General features: G+C 31.8%; 2 protein-coding genes across 2 annotated transcripts; one reads left to right on the top strand and one right to left on the bottom strand.

The window, feature by feature from the left end:
- Positions 1 to 390: 390 nt before the first annotated feature.
- LOC134236045 (uncharacterized) lies at positions 391 to 3,592 on the bottom strand. The gene is made up of 2 exons (XM_062718233.1): positions 3,525 to 3,592; positions 391 to 901 (listed from the first exon to the last, which is right to left on the bottom strand). The coding sequence occupies exons 1-2, from the start codon at positions 3,561 to 3,563 to the stop codon at positions 440 to 442; spliced, it is 501 nt and encodes a 166-aa protein (XP_062574217.1). The 5' UTR covers positions 3,564 to 3,592; the 3' UTR covers positions 391 to 439.
- Positions 3,593 to 10,191: 6,599 nt separating this feature from the next.
- Positions 10,192 to 22,526, top strand: LOC134236054 (multiple epidermal growth factor-like domains protein 10). Its single transcript, XM_062718236.1, has 8 exons — positions 10,192 to 10,250; positions 13,776 to 14,009; positions 18,140 to 18,277; positions 18,530 to 18,667; positions 19,919 to 20,059; positions 21,761 to 21,832; positions 22,022 to 22,130; positions 22,352 to 22,526. Exons 1-8 carry the CDS (start codon positions 10,199 to 10,201, stop codon positions 22,524 to 22,526), a joined length of 1,059 nt encoding a protein of 352 aa, XP_062574220.1. The 5' UTR covers positions 10,192 to 10,198.
- The last annotated feature ends 252 nt before the right edge of the window (positions 22,527 to 22,778 follow it).

Genomic DNA, 22,778 nt, shown 5'->3' with positions numbered 1-22,778 from the left:
GCTTTTAACACCCTTCCCCGCAGTCACGCATTTTACCGCATATACTATTTTCTATTTCTAACGCAAAATCACGTATTTACCGTTTCCCCGCAATCTCTCATTTTCACGCACTTTAAAAAATTTATTTACTCTTCAATTTCTTGCCAATCTCTTGCCAAATTCAAACTATTTTATACTTGTTTAAACCTCATGAAACTTTCTAATTTAAATATTATTTCAGAATATTATATATGCTAAACTTTAGAGAAATTTGTACCCCGTTATAAATTGCTTGCGGGGAAATGGTGAAGTAATATTTCTATGACGCGAGGATTCAATGTATAATGCATTGCAATTCTGTAAGTTGTAAAGAGTTAATAACAGTCAGATTTTGCTGTTAACCAATTGACACTTTTTTTCTGAAGCTATCTGTCCAGCTCTTTCCAATTTTGGAAGCTCTTTAGTTACCTACAAACAGTGTTTGAAGGATCCTTCCAACATGTTCTGTAATAGTCGAACCTTCTCCTAGTTTTTCTATTTTCTCTCTGTAGGGATATCCAGTAGCACAGAAAACAGCAACGTGGTAGCATTTGTTTAAAAACAAATCATACTTTATGGTATCATTTTTTGCGAGACAAGCTTCAATTAGAGCAACCGTTAAATCTGGGCTATTTCTCTGAATGCCGGGATAAGTGTACCGACAATATGCATACATACATTTTCTACACCTTGTCAGCTTTTGAGTGCTTCTTTTTGGTCTAATAACGGGATTTTGATTTTTATCTTTCCTAATTTCAATAACTTCAAATTCCTCTGTTTCTTTGTTTACATCTGTTATTATTGCTTGGTGTATTCCAAAGGAGCGATGTAAAAATATGTGATCGCCTCTTTTCAGCTGATTGATGTTTAGCACTACTTCAACCTATAAAACAAACGTAAAAAAGATCTTTAAGATCAATATCTAGTATGTGACTTTAGACTAATTTCTAAGTGCTCAACTCTCTTTTTTTCCTGTTCTTTACAGCTTGAGCAGAATTATGTAGAAAATAGGGCATTTTAATGGCATTCCCCTTGTAATCGGAGATTAATTACCGAGGAACCTGAATTTGAAATAGTTTTGATTGATTGATTGTATACTGTTTAACGTCCCTCTTCAGAATATTTCATTGATATGGGGACGTCACCATTGCCGGTGAAGGCCTATGCTCGGCACTTACGGCCTTTGAGCAGGGAGGGATCTTTATCGTGCCACACCTGCTGTGACACGGGGCCTCGGTTTATACGGTCTCATCCGAAGGACCGCCCCATTTAGTCGACTTTTACGACAAGCAGGGTGGTACTGAAGACCTATTCTAACCCGGATCCCCACGGTGTTGTTTTGATTAAACAGCATACATCGTATAGCACATCATGTAATACAAATATATGAATATAGTACATGTCACGTTACGATCAATTTTTCTTCCCTCATCAATAGCATATTTGGTTAAGTACCTTTAAACTTCAACAAACATGATATTTGAAATGATTTCTGGAAGTTCTTCTGCAGTGTAAGTCAAATACTAAAAAACAATACTTCGAATAAATATAAAGAGTCAAATGCCTAATTCATCAAATCAAAATAGATTAATTTTAAGTGACAGACCATGACAGCTACAAATAAGTTATGCTTTTGGTCAGACAAATTGATATATCGAAAAAATGACTTAAAATTTACGTAATAAAATACCGGTATATGTTTAAAAAATAGATGCATTAGACAGTCGGCTCCAAAGTTTTTTATTGTGTACTTATAAATTGGTGTTGGGAATCCGATTTGAATTTAGTATACATGTAAACTGCAATATTATTATCTGAATAGAGATATACATTTAAATAATTTAAATATCAGATCTCAGATCTCATCTTTCATTATTTACCAAAATTTATAAACAATGAGGTGGGTGCCATAGTTAGAGCGTCTGATCTAGAGTCACGCAGTAAGGAGTTGATCCTTACGCCAAATGTTCGAATCCCATTCAGAGACATGAAGAGCGGCCTTTGGATGAGACTGTATAAGCCGAGGCCCTGTGACATATTATGCGTTGGCACGAAAAAGTTCCTTTTTGATACCTTTTACTTCACACTTTACTTTCGAAATCAGAAGCCTAATCACTTTTGGTGATATATCAATGCCAAAACAATATGAATTGCAAAACTATACCTTTTTTAACATATTGCAATGTATCCAATTATTGATATAAGACGCAACACTGTTGTTTTGCGCCTATTTAAGGCGGTATACTGTATGCTGTAAGCATTGACAAGATGCTTAATTTTTTTGATAGAAAAGATCATACATTTGAAATCGAAAAAAGAGACAATGACTACAATTTGAATCCATCACCAAACAAGAGGCCCAGGGGCAACACGCTCACTTGAGCAATTCGATAAATAAAAGCAAAATTAGATCAGTTTTGAATAGTATATAAATATTCTATAAATGGGTTCTTGGGAGGGGGTGGTATTTAAACAAACTTAAAGAAGTCGGTTCACTTTATGCATAAAATGGCCCTGTAGATATCCCAATTTATTGATCTACACTTGATATTCTATTTGAAGTACTAAATTAAAAAAGAGACTTGGTGCTTTCATATCCTATTTAAAAAATTTTTCTAAAAGTCCAGATCTAGGAGAGCTGTGAAATTGCAATGTTCTAGAATTTTTAGATAAACAGGCATAATTGAGTACTTACAGTGAAGAAAAGTAATATGAGCGCACTCTCTGATCTAAAAAATAAAACATGTCCATTAAACCTCAGAAATAATTCTATCATTTACTAGTTGCATATTTTAGATCAGAGGTTGCGCTCTATGTCAAATATCAAAAAAGAGCTTTAAAAATTGGCCGTTTTGTAGACTTTTTCAGAATATGAGGAAATTGACGCATTTCGTGACGTCATAATGCATTGACTAGCCAGAAAATGACGTCATTTTTTATAGATATGCAGTCACCAAAGATCTCATTGACATTTAATGCATTGTTAACTAAAACTATTCTGTTTCAGTTTTTTTAGAAATTCACAGGGCCAAATAAAGCAAAAGTGAACCGTGTTCTTTACACTTCCCCAGAATGCTTTTGTGAAACATTATTAATTTGTTGTTTATGAAATGAATCTTTTTATTGATATAGCCGTAGTAGCTCATCTGTTCTCCTGAATTTCAAATCTACATTACCCTTTCTATGCTCTTAAATTGATGATCAATCTCATGATGGCTTTGTAAAGTATTTTAACCATTTTTCCTATTTAATCAGAAAAGCTCATGTGAGCTAAAAACTGAAATAAAATGCATTTTTCCATTACTCTCTTGTTATACATAAAGTAAAGAGATAAATCAAATCCAAGTAAACAAAGTAAAAGTATGGAAATACAAGTAATCTAACCGAATCATTATAATAATTTCACTTAATGAATGATGCAGAAAGTAACTATCCCATCTCACAAGTAATAAACTTTTTTTTTATCAATATTTACTTATTCCGCATAGGAAAGATAGCATCATTACCTTTCCGAAGTCAAAAAGGTCCGAAATTTTCTCAGCCATTATATCTTTTCTGATTGAAATCTGACCAAAAACGTCTACCTTGTACAATAATAAAAACATAAAGACAACTATCTGTAAACAACCAGTTGTATTAATTTGCTTCCAAAGCGAGGACCTTAATATTATCTAACTGTTTTGATTCTTTACCCCTCATAATGGGACAGTCGAAGTATAATACAGAATATCTTCCTGCCGTGAGTCTTGTCTTTTTTTTATTATTACACCAGCCTACCAACGTTAGCATGTAAACATCTGGTATTTTCTAACATGTGATGGTGAAAAAGAAATATTAAGTTCCATCCTTTAAGACTCAGTCCAACATGAGGTGAATATGTTTGAAATCCACACCGTTCAAACACATGATCGTGGCGTGTTACAATAAATGAGAAAGAGAGTGTTATTTTGGGATCAAGTGCGGTAGAAGTAGAAGTTAATAAGTGATTTAGAGCATGCGCATCGCATTATTTTAGGGAACCGTTCACGGTAGCCTAGTGGTAGAGCGTTCGCTTCGCGATCGGGAGGCCCTGGTTATATTCTCAATCGCAGCGCCGCGTCGAACCTAAGACGTAAAAATAGGTATGACTGTTCCTTCGCAAAGCGCTCGGCATCAATCAGAAGTGAAAGTCACGGGTCTTTCGGATGTGTCCTTAAAAACGTAGGTCCCGTGTCACGGTATACGCTGGCACGATAAAAAATCCTCACTGCTCAATAGCCCTGAGTGCCGAGTATAGGTCTAAATTTGAAGCCTTTAACCGGCATACGGTGACGTCTCCATATGAATGAAAAATTCTCGAGAGGGACGTTAAACAATATACAGTCAATCAATCATAATGCTAGAAAAAGGGGAGCAGTTTTGATTTTTCATTACCAAGCAAATTCTCTCTCTCTCTCTCTCTCTCTCTCTCTCTCTCTCTCTCTCTCTCTTGTTTTCTACGTAATCAATCTAATATTATGCATGTACTTAGTACATTTCTTTGATCTGTATTGCTTTTATTTTGTGAAGCTAATTTGGTTAAAGTAGCTAATCAGTTTGCCATTTTTATTACGATCTGTGATATGACCAAAACCGTTAATTGTTTTTAAATTTAATTAATTGCTTTTTTTTTTATTTTTATAGGAAAGTATCTTTTTTAAAATTCAAATTGATGTGCTACTTAATTTTTTTCAAAGAAATGTTCTACCAGTTATTTGCATACATTTTTTTGTAGAAAAGATAAAGATTCGGGCCTAGGGACCTTCTACATGTGTACCTGTTTTCTCCACGTTCTCGATATAAGTAGATCAATTCGTTAGTTTTTCAAACGAAAAAAAACATAAGATATTGCTTTCCTTTTCTTGAATCTAAGCCCAAAATTTTGTTTTATGCATAACATTTTTTTTGTCGTAAGACAGCTTTTAAAAGTTGCATGATTAAACATATACATATGCAACTTAAAGTATTTCTTTCTGAACAATAATGCTTAACAGTTGTTTTCATACCATATGAGCTTTAAAGATGAATTATAGAAAATGACGAAATACAATGGGTTAGCTCAAGCAGTCATATATGAAAGGTAAGGCGAAATTTCTTGGGTGTATTTAGGCTCATATAGAACATTTCGTTTAGAAAATCGTAAAAGTTAAAAAAAAAGCATTTTAAATGAATAAACATGGGGTTAATGAATCTTAAAGAAGGACTTTCCGGTATTAAATTGAATATACATCTTTACAATGTAAGTTAAACTTCAATATTTTCTTTATCAATACCTTTTATTAAAAATAAAAAAAAAATAAATTAATTAATCGAAATATATGTTATTTCTCCTTCACGTTTGACACCAGTATGAGCATATGAATATGTTTCGAAAGGGATTTGGAAAAGATATTAATTTATCTTGACGATTTCATTCGGAAAGGAGGCATTTAAATACACAAGAAATTACTGTATTTTCTTAACGAGTGTTTGAGTGCGATTTTTGAAATCGATTGTAGCAGATTGGAACTCAAAACATGTACATGTGATGGTGCATTCGGATATTGTATGAAGCGAGAATATCAGGTCTACTGTGCGGGAATCGATTTCTTTAAGGTTTAATTTAGTCTTAAAACATTGCTGTGACGTCAAGCCTTTGTACTTGCAGTCTAAAAATTTACCTGTACCTGTCCGATAATAATAATTACCAGTCTGATAATATATCATCGGACAGCAATGATAACAAAATCGGACGGTATTTAGAAAACAAAAATAAGAGTGAAATTAAGATTAAATATGTCTAGAAACCCCCAATAACAAGGTCAGGAAAAAAAAGATTCTTCAATCTTCTTTTATGTTTGTTCCCAGATGGCCACACTTCCAAAACCTGAAAATTTCCATATTCTGAGCTAAAATTTCAGCTAGGGTAAAAATCCGCATTTTACTTTCCATGGTGAAAATTACAAAAAATTATGTCAGTATCAATGTCAATTTATGCACATCATAAACAAAAATGTTGCCCCAAAAAATCTTTCACCACCGGACCTCTGTCCTGCTAAACGAAACCACTGTCATTAAGGATATCCGATCCTCAGCCAGGAAGGGTAACTCCAAAAATTAACATTTAATTTGAAATACATCAAAATGAAGCTTGAAAATGAATTTTTTTTAATGCAACAATTTCCATTTTATTCATCTTTATAAGATTCAAAGTCTTTTGAAGTCTTGCAGAAGGTCTTATAAATAATTTTAAATAATCATTAATGAAACAAGAATTCACTCACATTTTTACCGTCTCATTTCTTTTATCTACTTATCAGACGGGTAGGAAATAATGGATGCCTAAACTTCCATTATTTTATTATCGGACTCCTCCAGGTAATTTTTGGACATTTAAATGACAATTTTTGAAGTAAGATTTATGCCTCATACTATTTTACATATTGAACAATATTCGTCATATATCCATTACTTACGTTTGTACAATTGTATTAAAAGGATGACAGCGGATAGAATTCGTCATTTTTCCACAATGACACTATTTCGACACGTTGATTGCAATTAGTAATTTGTTTGTAAACTTCTTTGGGGGATTAAACATAAATTAATGAATTGGTAATTGTTAGTTTTGTTTGTTGTCCCCCGCTTTCGCGAAAGCGAGGGGACATTAAATCTCATTCGTCTGTCTGTCTGTCTAGCTGTCTGTCTGTCCGTCCGTCACAAAAACTTTAACCTTGCCCATAACTTTTGATTGAGTGGACCTATGGCTTTCATATTTCACATGTGTATTCCTTGTGACAAGACCTTTCTTTGTGTACCACCAAATTTGACCTTTTGACCTTGACCTTGGAGTTTGACCCCCTTTTACACAAAAATTTATTTTTTATTTTGGGCATAACTTTTGAACAGTAGATTCTAGGACTTTGATATTTCACATATATATTGTTTGTGGCAGAACTTTCATTAGATATCAAGAACTTTGACCTTTTGACCTTGACCTTGGAGATTTCTGTACTTATGAAAAAACATTTACCTTCGCCATAACTTTAAAACGGCAAGGACTAAGGCTTTCATACTTCATATATATAATCCTTGAGAGAAGTCCTTTTATGGGATACCAAGAACTTTGACCTTCTGATCTTGACCTTGGAGTTTGGCCCACTTTTAAAAACTTTAACCCTGGCCATAACTTTTGTGAAGGGTTAGGGCTAGGGTTTTCATACCTCAAATATTTTATCCTTTTGACAAGACCTTTCATTAGATATCAAGCACTTACACCCTTTGACCTTGATCTTGGAGTTTGACCTACTTTTTAAAAGATTTAACCTTGGCCTTAACTTTTGAATGGTAAGGGCTAGGGCTTTCATACTTCACATAAGTAATCCTTGTTAGAAGACCTTTCACTGGATACTAAGAACTTTGACCCTTTTACCTTGACCTTGCAGTTTGACCTACTTTTAAAAATTTGATTACAAATATATTTAATTTACATTTTTAAAAAGTTTAATCTTTGCTTTGTTGCCATACGGGGTCATCAATGTTTCACAAACTCATTTTGTTCCTTTTAAATTTTGATTGAGAAGAGATAGGGCTTTCATATTTGACGTGTGTATTCCCTATGACAAGATATTTCCAAGCATGCTATGATTTCTGACTCCTTGACCTTGGCTTTCACGATTGACCTTATTTTGAAAAAAAAATCAACTTTGATAATTTCTTAATGACATTCGATAGGGCGTTCACATTTGACATCTCACCCACAAAGACACCGAAAGCGGAAGACCACAATTCTTTGAATTTGCTTGTTACTATGGATAGTTAATAATTGCAAATTAATTCATTTTCTGGTTTGATGAGGTAATAAAACATGTTTTTTATGTGGGTTGTCATAGTAAATGTAATCTTTTCTGTTATAAACTAAGTCCTGCCCCCTTAATGCAGCCTTAACAATGCTGTAAACCTTAAGTTTGTTTGATTTTCATTTTTGAAACATAAACATCTACTTAGGGGAGTTTTAAATAGTTTAATTACCCAAAAAATATAGTGAATATAACTCAGTGATTGATAAAGCTTATGATGCTATTTCCTTTTAAACTCCTAACCATATCGTGCATAAAATATGGAATTTTATGTCATTTAAATGACTGAGCGTTATATCTTGTATATTATTAGTATTATTTTATCCGTTTTGCAATCAACATTGCCATTGCCTCTTCATGAAATTCAATGTATACCGTAAAATCACTTTGATTTTGTCAATGCCTAGAACTATATCAAAATCTTTTTTATTCTATTTTTTCACAATAAAGATCAAAGTCAAATAAATCAATTAAAATATGCGGATAATTTAAATAAAAATAAAGAAACAACAATATGTACGAGGGCATGGGTAATACAAACAACTGGAAGTGAAATTTAGAGGGATATGTCCATATAATAATTACCAAATACAATCGTGAAGGGAGGAGATGATCCTGGCATCGTAGGTTCGAATCCAGCAAGGGACGTGGAGACCAGACATTTGAATGAGACCGTATAAACTGAGGTTCGGATTCGCAGTAGTTTCTGGTATGAAAATGATCCTTTCTTGCTCTAAGGCCCCGTGTTTCCGAGTATAGGAGAAGAATTGCAGCATATAAGTATTATCTTGAATCCACTGTGCATCTCATCGTTTATTATACAATGAACGAAGCAGCAAAGAATTTGAGTTTAGTGTTTTCTAAAACAAATTTTAGAAGAAATCAAACAGTTGTTGTAGAGGTTGATGGCTGTAATTGATTGACTGATTGTATATTGTTTAACGTCCTTTTTGGAGAATTTTTCACTCATATGGAGACATCGATGGCTGAAATTATTACAATCTGTTTTTTTTATTGTAAACATCAGCCACCACTGAAACAATCGTTATTACCATTCTACAAAGACTATCCAAAAAGTTCTTGGACAATGACGTTTTTGTGAAAATAAATGATTCTATATAAATCAATTGTATATCAACATATTTTTTTTATGAAAAACAAGTCTGAATGATTAAATTTTATTTTGATGGAACGTAATATTTCTTTAAAAATCTAAGTCTTTAAAAATCGCAGAAAGTGACATAAACTTTAATATAAAGTGTTCAGATTAAAATGATTATTTTCTATATTAGAGAAGTAAAAAAAATAATAAATTTTTATGTAACACAAATAAAGAGACCATAATTATTCAATGATATCTTAGATATCGTTCACTATATATACAGCACAAATACTAAACAAAAACTTAACATAAACTCTAATATAAAGTGTTAGGATTAAAATGATTATTTTCTATATTAGAGAAGTAAAAAAAAAAATATGTAACACAAATGAAGAGGCCATAATTATTCAATGATATCTTAAATATCGCTGACTATATATACAGTACAAATACTAAACAAAAACCTTGACAAATATGTGAAAAAATAGACAGAAAAGCGACGTCGGCCATCCGCACGGGACAGCGCACGATCAAAACAAATAAGTTTCAGTATGGTTGAAACGACGTCAGAGACAAAATATTTGTTAAAACAACTCAAAATTATTGAAATATACTTAGTCCATCGATTTGAGATTGGTTTATACGATTTTTCAACAGTGTTTATAAATTCGGAGACAAGACATGAATTTAAAAACACATGTGAATTTACTGAAAATGGAGATTTCTATTCATGACGTTGTTATGAATCTGGTGCAGCGTCGTATTGGCTGTGCAGTTTGTGTATACAAAATGTTTTTAAAGATGACAATCGAAAATTTTTGTGTATTGTTTTGAATTTAATAAATTAAATAAATTATAAGCTATGCTTAAAGGTTATTGCAGAAGTTATGTGTTTTGTTTATGTGTTTATTTGATGAGAGTTATAGGTGAAAATAACTACCATAGATAACAGTATTGATTTTGTGCATTTGGTGAGCTTACAACCTCAGAAATACCTTTATTTATGTGAAATCAAAAGGTGGAAAATATTTACTGTAGTCTTTTATCCCCAAACTGCAATCACCCCATATCAGCAAGGAAACAATGTTTGCTTCTTGTCATTTACAGGTACTACAAGATGGCAGATAAAAAACTACTTGATATCTTTATAGCCCTGCTTATCAGGTTGATACCAAAGAACGCAGTGCATTATCTTCCTCATTGACCGGTCTGTTTACGCATCATGCTACAAGTGTGTTTTATATTAACAACGTTAATTACAGCGTATGGATATGGTAAAGTGAATGTTTTAATATTTTAAAAGTTGAAATATAACTTTTTATTTGTGTTAAAAAGTATAGAAAGAACTATATATGGTTTCTATTATAATTTGGTCCCCGTTTTTTGTGTCAATTTAAACGCCAATTAACCTCAATGAAAAAGATATTTTTTGAAAGATTAGAATTTTATACTTTTCTTTTAAGGCTAAATTGATAAATTGATTTAAGTAATTTGCAGAGAATTTAAGGTTTAGAGTTACTTATTTGAAGTAATCGGCCAAAAGTGCCATTTTTAGCATCGTTATCGACTATTTTAGGTATGTGCGACGTCTTGAAAAAGAAAGATATTTACACATGTAAAAGATATTTTCAAAGAAAGTCCTCATTCAAAAAAATAAACTTGTTCATAAAGTCGCACACACTTAAAATTTTTTTTAAAATCTTGATAAAAATAGCTTTTTCTGACACACGTGACGTCACAAGCATGTGCGGAAAATGAGAGAAACGACGACGTTGTTGACATGTGTTGATTTTTTTTTTCGAAGGAACATCGTCTATCGATTCCTTCATGTATTTTTTTCCAACATAAAGCTCTAAACATTTCTGTTTTGATACATATTTGAGATTGATGAATATATTTGTTCGGGATCGACATTGAAGTGTGAATGTATGGACCACAAGGAACATATGATGATCGAGTTTGATCTTCGAATCGTTTGAACTTCGTCTACTGTACATTAAAATAGTTCACAGAAGTAATATAAACAGAATACATTTTTTAAAAATTATTTGATCATATAAAAATACGTTCATTGTGTGTGCATATTTACATGTTCGTTGTCATTTCTTTCCGTATCGTTCATTGTTTACAAGGCAACAAATGTACGGTCAACCAGACGTGTAAAAATGTTCATTTTTTCCGAAAAACTCAATTATTTTAGGGAGTTCGGGGCATTTATAATTACAATAAAACCAACTAAAATGTTTTTTTTTCTATAAATGTTGAGTACAAATAAGCAACAAAAATAATATAAATATTTCTATAATTTAATTTTATTGCATGAATAACTTATGCATATGTACAAAATAAAAATGATAAATAGGCCTAAATAAAAAATAACATTTGAATCAACATTTTATTTTTGTAGCCATGGTGCTACATAACAATTAAAATGCATCACATTTTTAATTCTAATAGCCTAATTCATTAATTTAATTTCTTAATTTTAAGAGCTAAGTTGTTATTTAAAAAAATTATCACAAAGTGTGAATTATTAAATTAATTAGGTCTACTTAGTTGTAATACGAAGGACCCATTATACATTGTACATATATAGTCATACAAATAAATACCCTTTCTTTAAACATTTTTTTTTACTGATTACTGCGGTTGCACTCAACATAACATTGATTTTTTTTTTAGATAAACCATTTTAATTTTATTATTATTTCTTGTTTAAATATTTTAATTATTGCCTTTTTATTTTAATTAATAAGTAAAAACATTGTATTTTCTTGTCCGGACTGTACAGATAGAAGGCCTTAAAATACATTTGTTTTGAGTGTTGAAAAAGTGGCATGTGACATTGATACCTTCGTAGTTCGTAACACAGTCAAGGTTGTTACTTGTACATGTACTTCCTTTTGGAAAAATCTCCAAAAAGTACACTGCACTAGTTGAGATTATTTTTTTTATCGAAGACGCATTAGACTAGAAAGTTATTGATTACTCAGTATATTTTACTGATTGCACCCGTCTCCCTCTATGATTTCAAAACAATTAACCTATAGTATAATAATAATAACACCAGGTATCTAACTCCGGGTTACATGGAGTACCACCCCCCTTCCTTAGAATCGCGCTCATTTACACTTTCAGAGGAAATGCACGGTTAAACTGTGCTATTTCCTACTACATACGGGACCTCGGATTATACGAACTCACATAAAAGACCGGCCTACACGTCCACGGTGGGATTTAAATCCGCGACGTAAGGATTGACTCTTTGAAAGACGTACCCTCTAACTACTGCTCCACGCGGGCAACACTTTGGCTATATAATCATAAATTAAAAATTCATATATATATAGAAGTGGAAAACATATATAATTTAACTATGTTCACGATATATTTTGCGATTATTATTTTACGTCATTTCCACCTAGAAATAGTCACAGTACCTGAATATTTACAAACGATTCTCCATGAAATTAAAACCACCGTGAAAGGGAACTTTCTAACAAACCTTGAAATGTTAGACACGTGAAATTAAAGACGTCTACAGTATATAAGTCTATATGTTGTTTCACGACTTATTTCTGCACTTAAAATATGACAATGCTATTCACAATTTTTTATGTTCATATTGCAAAATAATGCTGAATAATACAAAGGTTATATATTTTAATATAAATTCTTCCGTAAAAAGATAACTGATGAAATTTAATCAATAAGCATTTTTCATATTTTCATCTGACAGTGACTTAAATTTAATAAATGATTATGGTACAAGAATTTTTCACAAGACTTTGAATACCAGGTACGGGAATAAATCGAATCAAATGTATATGCATGTGCATGTACTAGAATATAAACTTCTAGTTTTTCTTTGTTACAAATTTATTATCAAAAAGGACTGTATTAACGGACAGACTTATTGTAGGAGAGACAAGTTGATTCTGATATTTCCCGTCAACAACCACGTCCCTAAATGCCAGGTTTTTTTTTATTTTAAAAAGTGTTAAATATTTTTTTTTCTTGTCCTAAAAATATATGGTTTGAAAAACAAGAAATCTGAAAACATAAATTAAACATTGCATTGTTTAGTAAATAACAACAAAAACTGCTCTAAAGGAATAAGTTTGTACAAAATGGTTGCCATGGCAACGGAATTGCCTATCAATTTAATATACATGTATATTTCCTTAGTAAAAGAATCACCTTAAAGTATCAAAAATATAAATATAAACTTTTATAAAAATTCAATAGATGCTACCAAAACTTACAGATTTCTTAATTGTCAATAAAGCCATAATTTCATATATAAGGAATAAGTTTGAATACAGTTTCCATGGTAACGGAATATCTATGAATTAAAATATATTTTCTTAGTAAAACAGTCTTTTTGACATATTCCAAAGTATACATACTATCATTAACTATAGACTATATAGTGGTATCAAAATAAAAAAGTGCTGAATTGTTAATAAATGGCATTAGATGCCAGATTTAGAGGTCTGAAGGTGTATGTTTTTGACGACGGTTTCCATGGCAACGGAACACCTTATCAAATTAAATTATATATTTTTAGTAACATCCTAGCCATATTCCTCTCTATAGTAAAGATAAACATTTTCTGAATGGGGCCTTAAATGGCTCTTACCCTATATACTTCTTTCTCTGTATTAAGTTTGAAATAGAGTCGATGAATATTTTAATAAGAAATGCAGAATTTTTGGTTTGAATTATTCTATAGTGGTGTTAATAAAAATAAGCAACACTTATATGTATATTTACATGTATATACTTTTTCTCGGTAGTGAACTTAGCCTTGAATAAGCCAACATGGCAATCACAACAACATAATCCGGGATACAGTACATTTGACTCCAGTAATGCAGTCGACGGTCTGATGACTGATCTCTCAGCCTTAGGAGGACAATGCTCAATATCAGCTGATGAATATAAAACTGCCACCTGGTGGGTTAATTTGACATCCATCAGAAGCATCCATGATATTAGGATATATTACAGAACAGGCAATGTGGCATGGGGTAATTTGATTTCCATTTTTCTATCCACTAGAAACAAAGTACTTTTCATTAATTTATTTAAGGATAAAATGCTCCTTAATTAATGGCTACATTTGTAATACATCGACAATGAAAATTTTTGTTAATAAATTGGAGAGAAAATAGAATGATCCATAAGATAATATTTACATTCGCTGAGTTTTTCTACTAAGCCATCAGTGAAATTGATTTCAAAACCATTTTCGTGTATACTCACGCGTAGAAATATACACGGAGAAAAGTGCTTTAACGTGACGTCACAATGAGGCTACAGCGAAATTAGTAAAAATGCAATGATATAGGTCAGCGAGAAATTTAGTATATTTTCGTTAGTTCCGAACATGTTAAATCTAAATATATGAACTGTTTTTAAGTTTATTGTGAATTATCGGTGTTTGAATCACACAAACTTGCACGTAGGCATACATTTCATGAAGCGCTTGCGCGTTAGCGCGCTTCATGTAATATGCCTACGTTACAAGGCGGTGTAATGCACACATCAATAACTCACACAAAGCTTAAAAACATTCCTTAAATGTTTGTATAGGGAAAAATGAGAAAAAAAAATCAACGACTATCTTTATCCAATTCGTTATCAAATACTGTCTTTCAACGGGATATATTTTTGTAGAGATATACTTGATTTGAAAAAAAAATTGGTTAAAATTCTAGATAATGCTTTTCTTTTGTAATAAAATACAATAAATCATTCTATTTTATTTTTCAGATAAATATCGGCAATTTTATTAAAATTAACATAATAGATTAAGATCATATGTATAAAGTCATGCTATCAAAAAAAAAAGTCAATTTGATCATGAAATGAGAGAAAACATGGAGAAATTAACCTGCTTCAAGTATTACTTCGTTTTTTAGCTCACCTTAGCTGAAATCTCAAGTGAGTTTCTCTGAACATACTTTGTCTGTCGTCCTTCTGTCCGTCCGTTTGTACGTCTGTCTGTAAACTTTTCATATTATCGGCTTTTTCTCAAAACCACTGGGCCATGTTCGCTCCACAGAGATAGGGTGGGTCCACATTGGCCATTAAATTTTTACACAGTAATATGTAGGAAAAGTCCTTGAAAATCTTCATCTCAAGAACACCAAAGCAATGATTGGTTTTACTTGTAAGGAAGCAGCATCAGGTACTTTGTTTTAACCATGACCCCTTGAGCAGGGTGGCGCAAAAAGGAAATTTTTACACTTTTAAAGGGAAAAATCCACAATGTATCAAAAAATTTTTAAAGCATTCTTCTTTTAGTTAATATTAAAGTCTATTCGAAGCATATTTCCCACCCCACGCCTTTATTTTAGGGGTAGGTTATGATCACTTATACATTAAAGATTTTAATTCATCCTTCTTTTTTGCTTTTTCCAAGCCACAGTGCTCAGGTGAGCGATGTGACCCATGAGCTTCCTGTTTCATTTTAGATTCATCGAATGGATTTACTGCAAGGTTCTTGGGATTCTATGTTTATGTGTCTTACACAACAAACAGACTGGAAGGTCATCTATGTTTTCATGACACAAACTACACTAGAGCAACAATTCCAGCTGTTATCGACATACAGTGTCCAGTACACGGAGAATATGTTATCTTCTACAATGAAAGACCTCAACTTTCACCTTATTCCAGTCAGTTCTCCGCAGATGCATACAGTGAATTGTGTGAAGTACAAGTTAATGGTTAGTCGTAAACCTTACCTCTTTACACCAAATACAGTATACATTGACTCACACTCTTCTTCGAAGTGATGCTTTTTTGTGTGGACTTTTCAACTAGTTGATTTTTTTTTTTGAAACTGTTAAACCTTACATTATAGACACCATTTTTCCTGCCAGGAAGTTTTGCTGTAATTTATAACTAATAAATGTTTCTAGCATGCATTGGTTTGAACAATGTTTACACTGTGACAATTAATAACAGATTGTAGAAAATAACGTCTTTCCTAAAAATTATTTTATATAGATATAAAGAAGAAGTCTCAATAAGGCATTATCTGTGGTCCCCGGTTACTCGTCAAATTTTGAACTTTCATTAAGACACTTAAAAAGTAAATTTTATTACTCTCTCATGTCTGTAGTATTTGCATCAACGTTTAAAAATGTTAAATAATTGAAATAGACAACACGTGAAGCTGTGTTTTGAAGGTGGGGTCCTTTGATTTTCATGAATATCAAAAGAAATTTCTTAAACTTTTAAGCCACAATATATCAAAGAAATATTTGCCTTCTTTACCCATATTTTTCACCCCACCCCTTTATTTAAGACAGGTACCTACTTCTCAGCTTTCATAAACATCGAGCGCAGATTTGTTCAAAAACGAGATAAAAATATGATATGTATATTATATCAATACAGATTGTGTGAAAATATCTTTGTTGAACAACCTTGCGCTGTATGTTTTCTACTTAAAAGTAGCATGATTTTGAATCTGTTTGGTGAGTACATTTACATAAGATTAACCTCTTGTTGACCTACTAAGAATAGATAATATGTCACGTGATTCCATTCCGCCACAGGTGAATACCTCCGGAAAGCGTGTTTTTTTTCTAGAAAGCGACACATGTAGCTCGTATTTGAAAAGTGCAGTCACCAGCTTTTATTTTTTTAAAATTTAAAACAAGGTTCTATAGGCTTCGAAGAATATCACACATTTTAAATTTTAAATGGTGATTTTGATGGACATATTTTAATTCTCATACATGTAATCGCAATTTTCCTGGTCACTGCGAACAACACAATAATGTACGAGTAGATGTATATAAATACACATTTAATCAATTTCTTGCGAAAAAGAAGCAAACAAGCAAAAATACAAAAGACGTTACAATTTCTTCACATTTAATCAGTCTATAAAAACAAATGCACTGTACTGACCACTTCAATATTAAAAGAAACCCTACACTTTTGTCACGTTTTGGGGTGCATATAAACTCGGGAAAACTTCGAATGTATTAATGCAACGAAGTAGATGAATATTGAGTTTGAATTTCCTTTACCTATTTTGTGATATTTATTATTAAGAATCCATATAAGTATAATAATTATGTTTCTATTATTCAACAACTGTTTTTTAAGTGATTATACACATGTATATTACGCGATTTGTAGACGCCATGTATATTTTAAACAATAATCGATAAGTAAATCGGAATATTCATTGCGGAATTTAGAGCAAAATTGAGAAATAAATATACATGTCAGGCATGTAGTATCAGGGGGAGGGGGTGACCCTTTCTTTTCAGTGATAAATCTTTAGTTCTTCCCCCCCCCCCCAAAAAAAATTCTTACGCTTTTAGACTGGTACAACATGAATAAAAACACATTGAAATTGTTGTTTTATTTTTCAAATAAAAATGAGTAATAGTTTGATGCCTACTAGCTCCTACATTATCGTTTTTTTTTCAAGTTTGAAAGAGTTTACTCTTTATTTTGCTTAAATTTATCAAACTTCTGTTCAGGTTTATTTTTTATTTTTTCTCAGCTGCCCTTTTACAAAGGAAAGGAAGTGTATTTCTGTGTGTATTTACCGTAATTTATTATTTGATCACTTGTACTTTTTAAATTGTCATATGGAGGAAAATTAATATAGTGTTTAATATATTTGATAGATGCCTTTATAGATTCAAAATTTTTAAAAAGTGATTAGGGGATTTTCAGACCAAAAATACCTCAAGAACAAAAAGAAGGCCACTCACCAACGCCAAATTAAGAAGAATACGAATAGTACAAAATAAAATTCAACCTTATTGAACATTATTCTACACCCTACTACATTGTTCTTTTTTTCTTATCTCTTGCTCACTTTGTCTTCCTTTATATATACTACACCTAATTTAAATGTCTCCGCCCATGTGTATATAATCGAGAAACCTTACTCTGTCCGAAAGAAAATGTTCCGGAATTTGTATGTGGGGTAGGTGTTGAAAATTGGCTTTTATTTCTTGATACTCAAAGTCATTAATAAAGATTGTACAAAATTTTAATCAGAAATACTATGTTATACACCATGAAAATAAAAAGTATACCATATTCTCAAGTATATTCTGTCAAATAAGGTGGAAAAAAGGGACCAAGATACTATACTTAAGTGGAAAACTCCTTTTAGGATGCATTAAAACGGGATACTATGGAAAAAATTGTTCCATTTCCTGTTCCAGAAATTGCAAGCATTCCTACTGTCAAGCAAATACCGGCGCCTGTCTACAATGCAAATCTGGATTCCACGGTCATCAATGTGAACTGCGTGAGTATATAATAAACGCATAATATGTGTGAAAAAAGTGTCATGGTTGATGAATTTTCATTTTAAATATATGACAAGTAAGACATCATGATATTTGTTACATTCTGGGTAATTTTGAAAGAAGCGTAAAATATTTGTCAATTATTTGAGATCAATATGATAATAAAACTTTATAAAAATACAATGTACAAAACTATTTGTACATTTTTAATAATTCAAATAATTATTTATAATTTAATTCGTTTTCAATAGAATGTGAGGGTGGAAGATATGGTCAAGACTGTAAAGAGACATGTGGAGCTTGTCTGGGATATAAACAATGCCATCACATCAATGGTTCTTGCCTTGAAGGATGCGATGCTGGATATGAGGGACAACTTTGTAAAACGAGTAATTTCCTGTTCATTTAGGAAATGAATGTAATATTTTTTTTTACCTTTGATCGATGTATCAAAGAAACATTTGGAAGGAAAACTTCATCAATGCTCGTAGAGAATTTATGAAAAAGTTTTCCGTCTAAATTTCTCTTCGCATCGATCAAAGGAAAAAAAATTACATTAATTTCTTATCAATTAATTATGGTTTTAAATTAATAGAATGAAACCTTCTATTTCTTTTCTTTAAAATTAACTAATCAAAACAGCACTTACGAATACACCACAATAACGTTAACGTTGCTGAAGTTCAAAATGGCTCAAACGAAGAAACGTTCTTAAATATTGTCGTGTCATTATCAACATTCTCTGAAAAAATTTACAGTCCTTTAACACAAAAAAACCTACCTGGTGTGTTATCCCAATGGGTATATTTTACACGATAAGTTATCTAAGTTAATAAATGTAAAGGGAAGCTACTCAAATATCCTAACAGTTCTAACGTGTAACTGGTCTAACGTTATGTCACAGAAATTTTAGATTTCATTTGCGCATCTTTTCATCTGAATTTCAAACCGAACATATAAATTAGTATCACAACCTCTCAATAAAGTGTTAAACTTAAAAGAGTCTGCTTAAAGTTTAAAGTAATATTCCGTCCTCAATCATGCAGTGTCGTTTCTCTTGATAATTTGATTCCCAAGATTTAACAGATGTACGGTTTCTCCGTTTTGGTAGCATTAAAAACATTTCTTAAGAATTCTAATGTTCATACCAGATATCTCAAAGCCAAGCATTTAACAAAAGTATGTCGATTTCTTATCTCCTTTCCCGAACTGTATAGCTTTTGTGCAGACAATTTGATTTGTTTAGCAAAGGGGGTAATTCAAAAGAACCGAAAGCAGAAAATAAGTCAGGAACGTAACGGACAGCTTTCAAAATTCAGGAAAATATCTATTAAAGTAAAAGTATTTAATCATATAATTACTTCACAAAGTAACCTGGAAGTGGAAAATTCACATGTAAAGACAGCCAAAGTAGTTCCGGTTGATTAGTGCAAGCGAACTCTAGAATTTATTGATGCAGATATCAAAACAATTTTTTAACCAATCAGAATCAAATATTTTATAGAAATTAAATGACAATCCAATTACATGTACGTGACGTATTTTTTTTATATCTCAAATTTATTGTGCTAATTTGAGCATTACCAGAATGAAAAGTATAAAAAGGAAACGAAACAGCATGATTTATGAAAACGTTTTAGGTTGTTCTGCTAGAAAGTTCGGTTTTGACTGTCAAAAGAATTGTAATGAACACTGTAAAGTACCATATAAATGTAACAAAGGGACAGGAGAATGTGAGGATGGTTGTCAGCCAGGCTGGGAGGGGCCTCGATGCGAACAAGGTACATTCATTTCATTTAAAAGAAGTATTTTCAGTTTCCAAAATTATATCAGGAAAGATGTTTTTCTCTGAAAATAACATGAAGATTAAAAATAATATTCCGTTCTTTTTTGTATACCTTATATAAGAAGAATATACCCTTACATTTCTACATGACTGTAAAAGATAAGAATAAAACCCTTGCAGTTTGCAACATTTTACCATCGGAATTTATCGATGACGAATTTTTTTTTTATTATTTTAATGATATTGATAGCAAACATAATTCTTCACTGGATCGAATGTTAGCTTGCCTGTTTACTATAGTAAAAAAAAACTGAAAACGGATTACTTTGATTTTTTTTTTCAATGCATATTTCTCCAAAGATATGTGATCGGTAAAAATGAGATAAACTAGTGCTAATTGTAACGGGGACCGTTACAGATGTTCCCCAAACGCTCCCCAACTCCCTTTTGGTGCCATATTCCCTGTAAGCTTCATTAAATAAGACAAACTCTATGCATTTGAGATTTTAACAACGTTTACCCAGAAGTGTACCAAGTTCATTCAAATTTTAACATTGCACGCGTGCGCATGTGAATGCATGTGCGTAATGACCATATCATCTTGTCTACACAATCTATATATTTTAATACACTAAATATTAAAGTATTTAATCCAAAATTATTAAAAAATACTCTCATTTAAGTGTATTTTTTATTTTACTTATTTCACGTGCATGCACGTGCATACATGAGCATGGTGACCATACCTTCTTGTAGAACTCCATTACATCTATCTATGTTCTAAATCCCACCCCGTTTGGTTAAAAACAAAGGGAGTTATAGCTGTTTAAAGTTTCAGCCAATCAGATTGCAGCGCACGTACACGCACGTGTATACATGTGCATGTTGACCATACCTTCTTGTAGAAGTATATTATATCTATCTATGTTCCAAATCCCATCCTGTTTTGTTGAAAACCAAGGGAGATATAGCTTTTCAAAGTTTAAGCCAATCAGATTGCAGCGCACGTGCATACACGTGTTTTCATGATGATTGCTATATATCGAGTTGTAGGATATCTTAATGCATGGCTATGTTCAAAATTTCAAAGGATTTCGTCAAAAAACAAGAAAGATATTGAGACTTTAGTTTCAGCCAATCAGAGCAAAGCGCACGTGCATGCGCGTGAGATCTTGCTATTTTGACCATGACATATTGTTTATGCTACTAATATATCGTCACATTATGAGTTTCAAAGCATTTCATCCAAAAATAGAAAAGCTACGGCTATATCTATTATATTGGTCATTTCACGCGTTGCACGTGCACGCTCTTGCAAGCACGTGCGCGCAAAATGACCTTCGTTCCGCAAATCTACATAACATGCCTACTGACCCTAAAAAGGTTTTACCTAAGTCGGATGTATAGTTTACAAGATCACTCCCGGACAAAAAAGTACCCAGGAAGAAGAAGAAAAATAATAATAATAATAAGAAACAGAGTAAAAACAATATGTTCCCCAACTTCGTTTGGGGAACATAACTAGGTACAACCTCAGGGTTTCACTGGATCTGTGTATTGAGCTCTGTTCGAAGATTTATTCATAGTCTAATTGTAGATTTTTTTTTTTTAGATCGATTATTACAGGTTGTCTTTTTTGATGAAAGCAAAAACTGAAGAAAAGAAAAGTCAAGTTTTATTTTAATCTTTTTTTAAGATCATTACACGACTGACATCATGAATATGACCACTGTAACAAACACCAAAGAAGTGGATGGCTGGATGGAAGGTGTTCGAAAAGTTTTCATGCTCTTTCTGTTCTTTACATTCAAATCCCATCATTTGTCTAAAATCCATACTTAATATTAAATCATCAAATATAACATAAAATAAGAAAGAAAACAAGTGTGTTTGGCATGTCATTAACCTTAAATAATCAAATAATGCACAGTTGAGTTATGAATAGATTTTTTTGCAGCTTTAGAGAAAGGAAATGACTGTATGGTGCGATTTTACGGAATTCTTGCAGCTTTTTGTGTTAGTTTAACAGTAATAATAGTGTTGGCTGTTTATATCTGTATTAAAAGGTATGTCTTATACAATACATATTAATATAATTAAAAAAAATATAGAAAACACTAAGAACTTTTTTAAAAGTAAAATGCCCAAACAGTCTCTCTCTCTCTCTTGATTAACTTTAATTCTTCATATTAGATTTCATATGGAAAATTTACCTGCAAATGTTCCTGAGTAAAGAAAAAATCACAAGTTTTTGATTTTTGAAAAGAAAATTTCTATCTACATCTAGGCGTCGAAAACAAAGGCAAGACAGAAAATGTTTCAAAGATAACTTTAAACCTGACACAGGAAGGATGGGTTTGAATAATATATCTGCAAAAATTACAGAGGATAACAAAACATATGAAGAGCTTGGACAAAGAACGCTACCATCAGAATATGAAATAATCCAAAAACTCTCCTAAAACATCAATGCATTTTCATTCATATGCTATGTATATAGTATACTGTATATTCTACTACGATTATTGCTGAGATTAAACAAAATGCCACAGACAATATTCTCAAATAAATCACCAATGTCATCAAAAAATTATTAAATCGGAAACCCATATCAAACCTGTGCGGTTGAAATGTACAGTTTACTTAAAAATAAAATATATTTTTTAGACCACATCAACGTGTCGTCTTTTCTAATTTAAACACTGTAATATTGC

The sequence above is a fragment of the Saccostrea cucullata genome, unplaced genomic scaffold (assembly GCF_032062105.1).
Source record: "Saccostrea cucullata isolate Sc308-1 unplaced genomic scaffold, CSIRO_AGI_Scuc_v1 ctg1483, whole genome shotgun sequence".
Classification (NCBI taxonomy): Eukaryota; Metazoa; Mollusca; class Bivalvia; order Ostreida; family Ostreidae; genus Saccostrea; species Saccostrea cuccullata.
The sequence above is the reverse complement of the archived record's forward strand: the minus strand, read 5'-3'. Positions and strand labels throughout refer to the sequence as shown.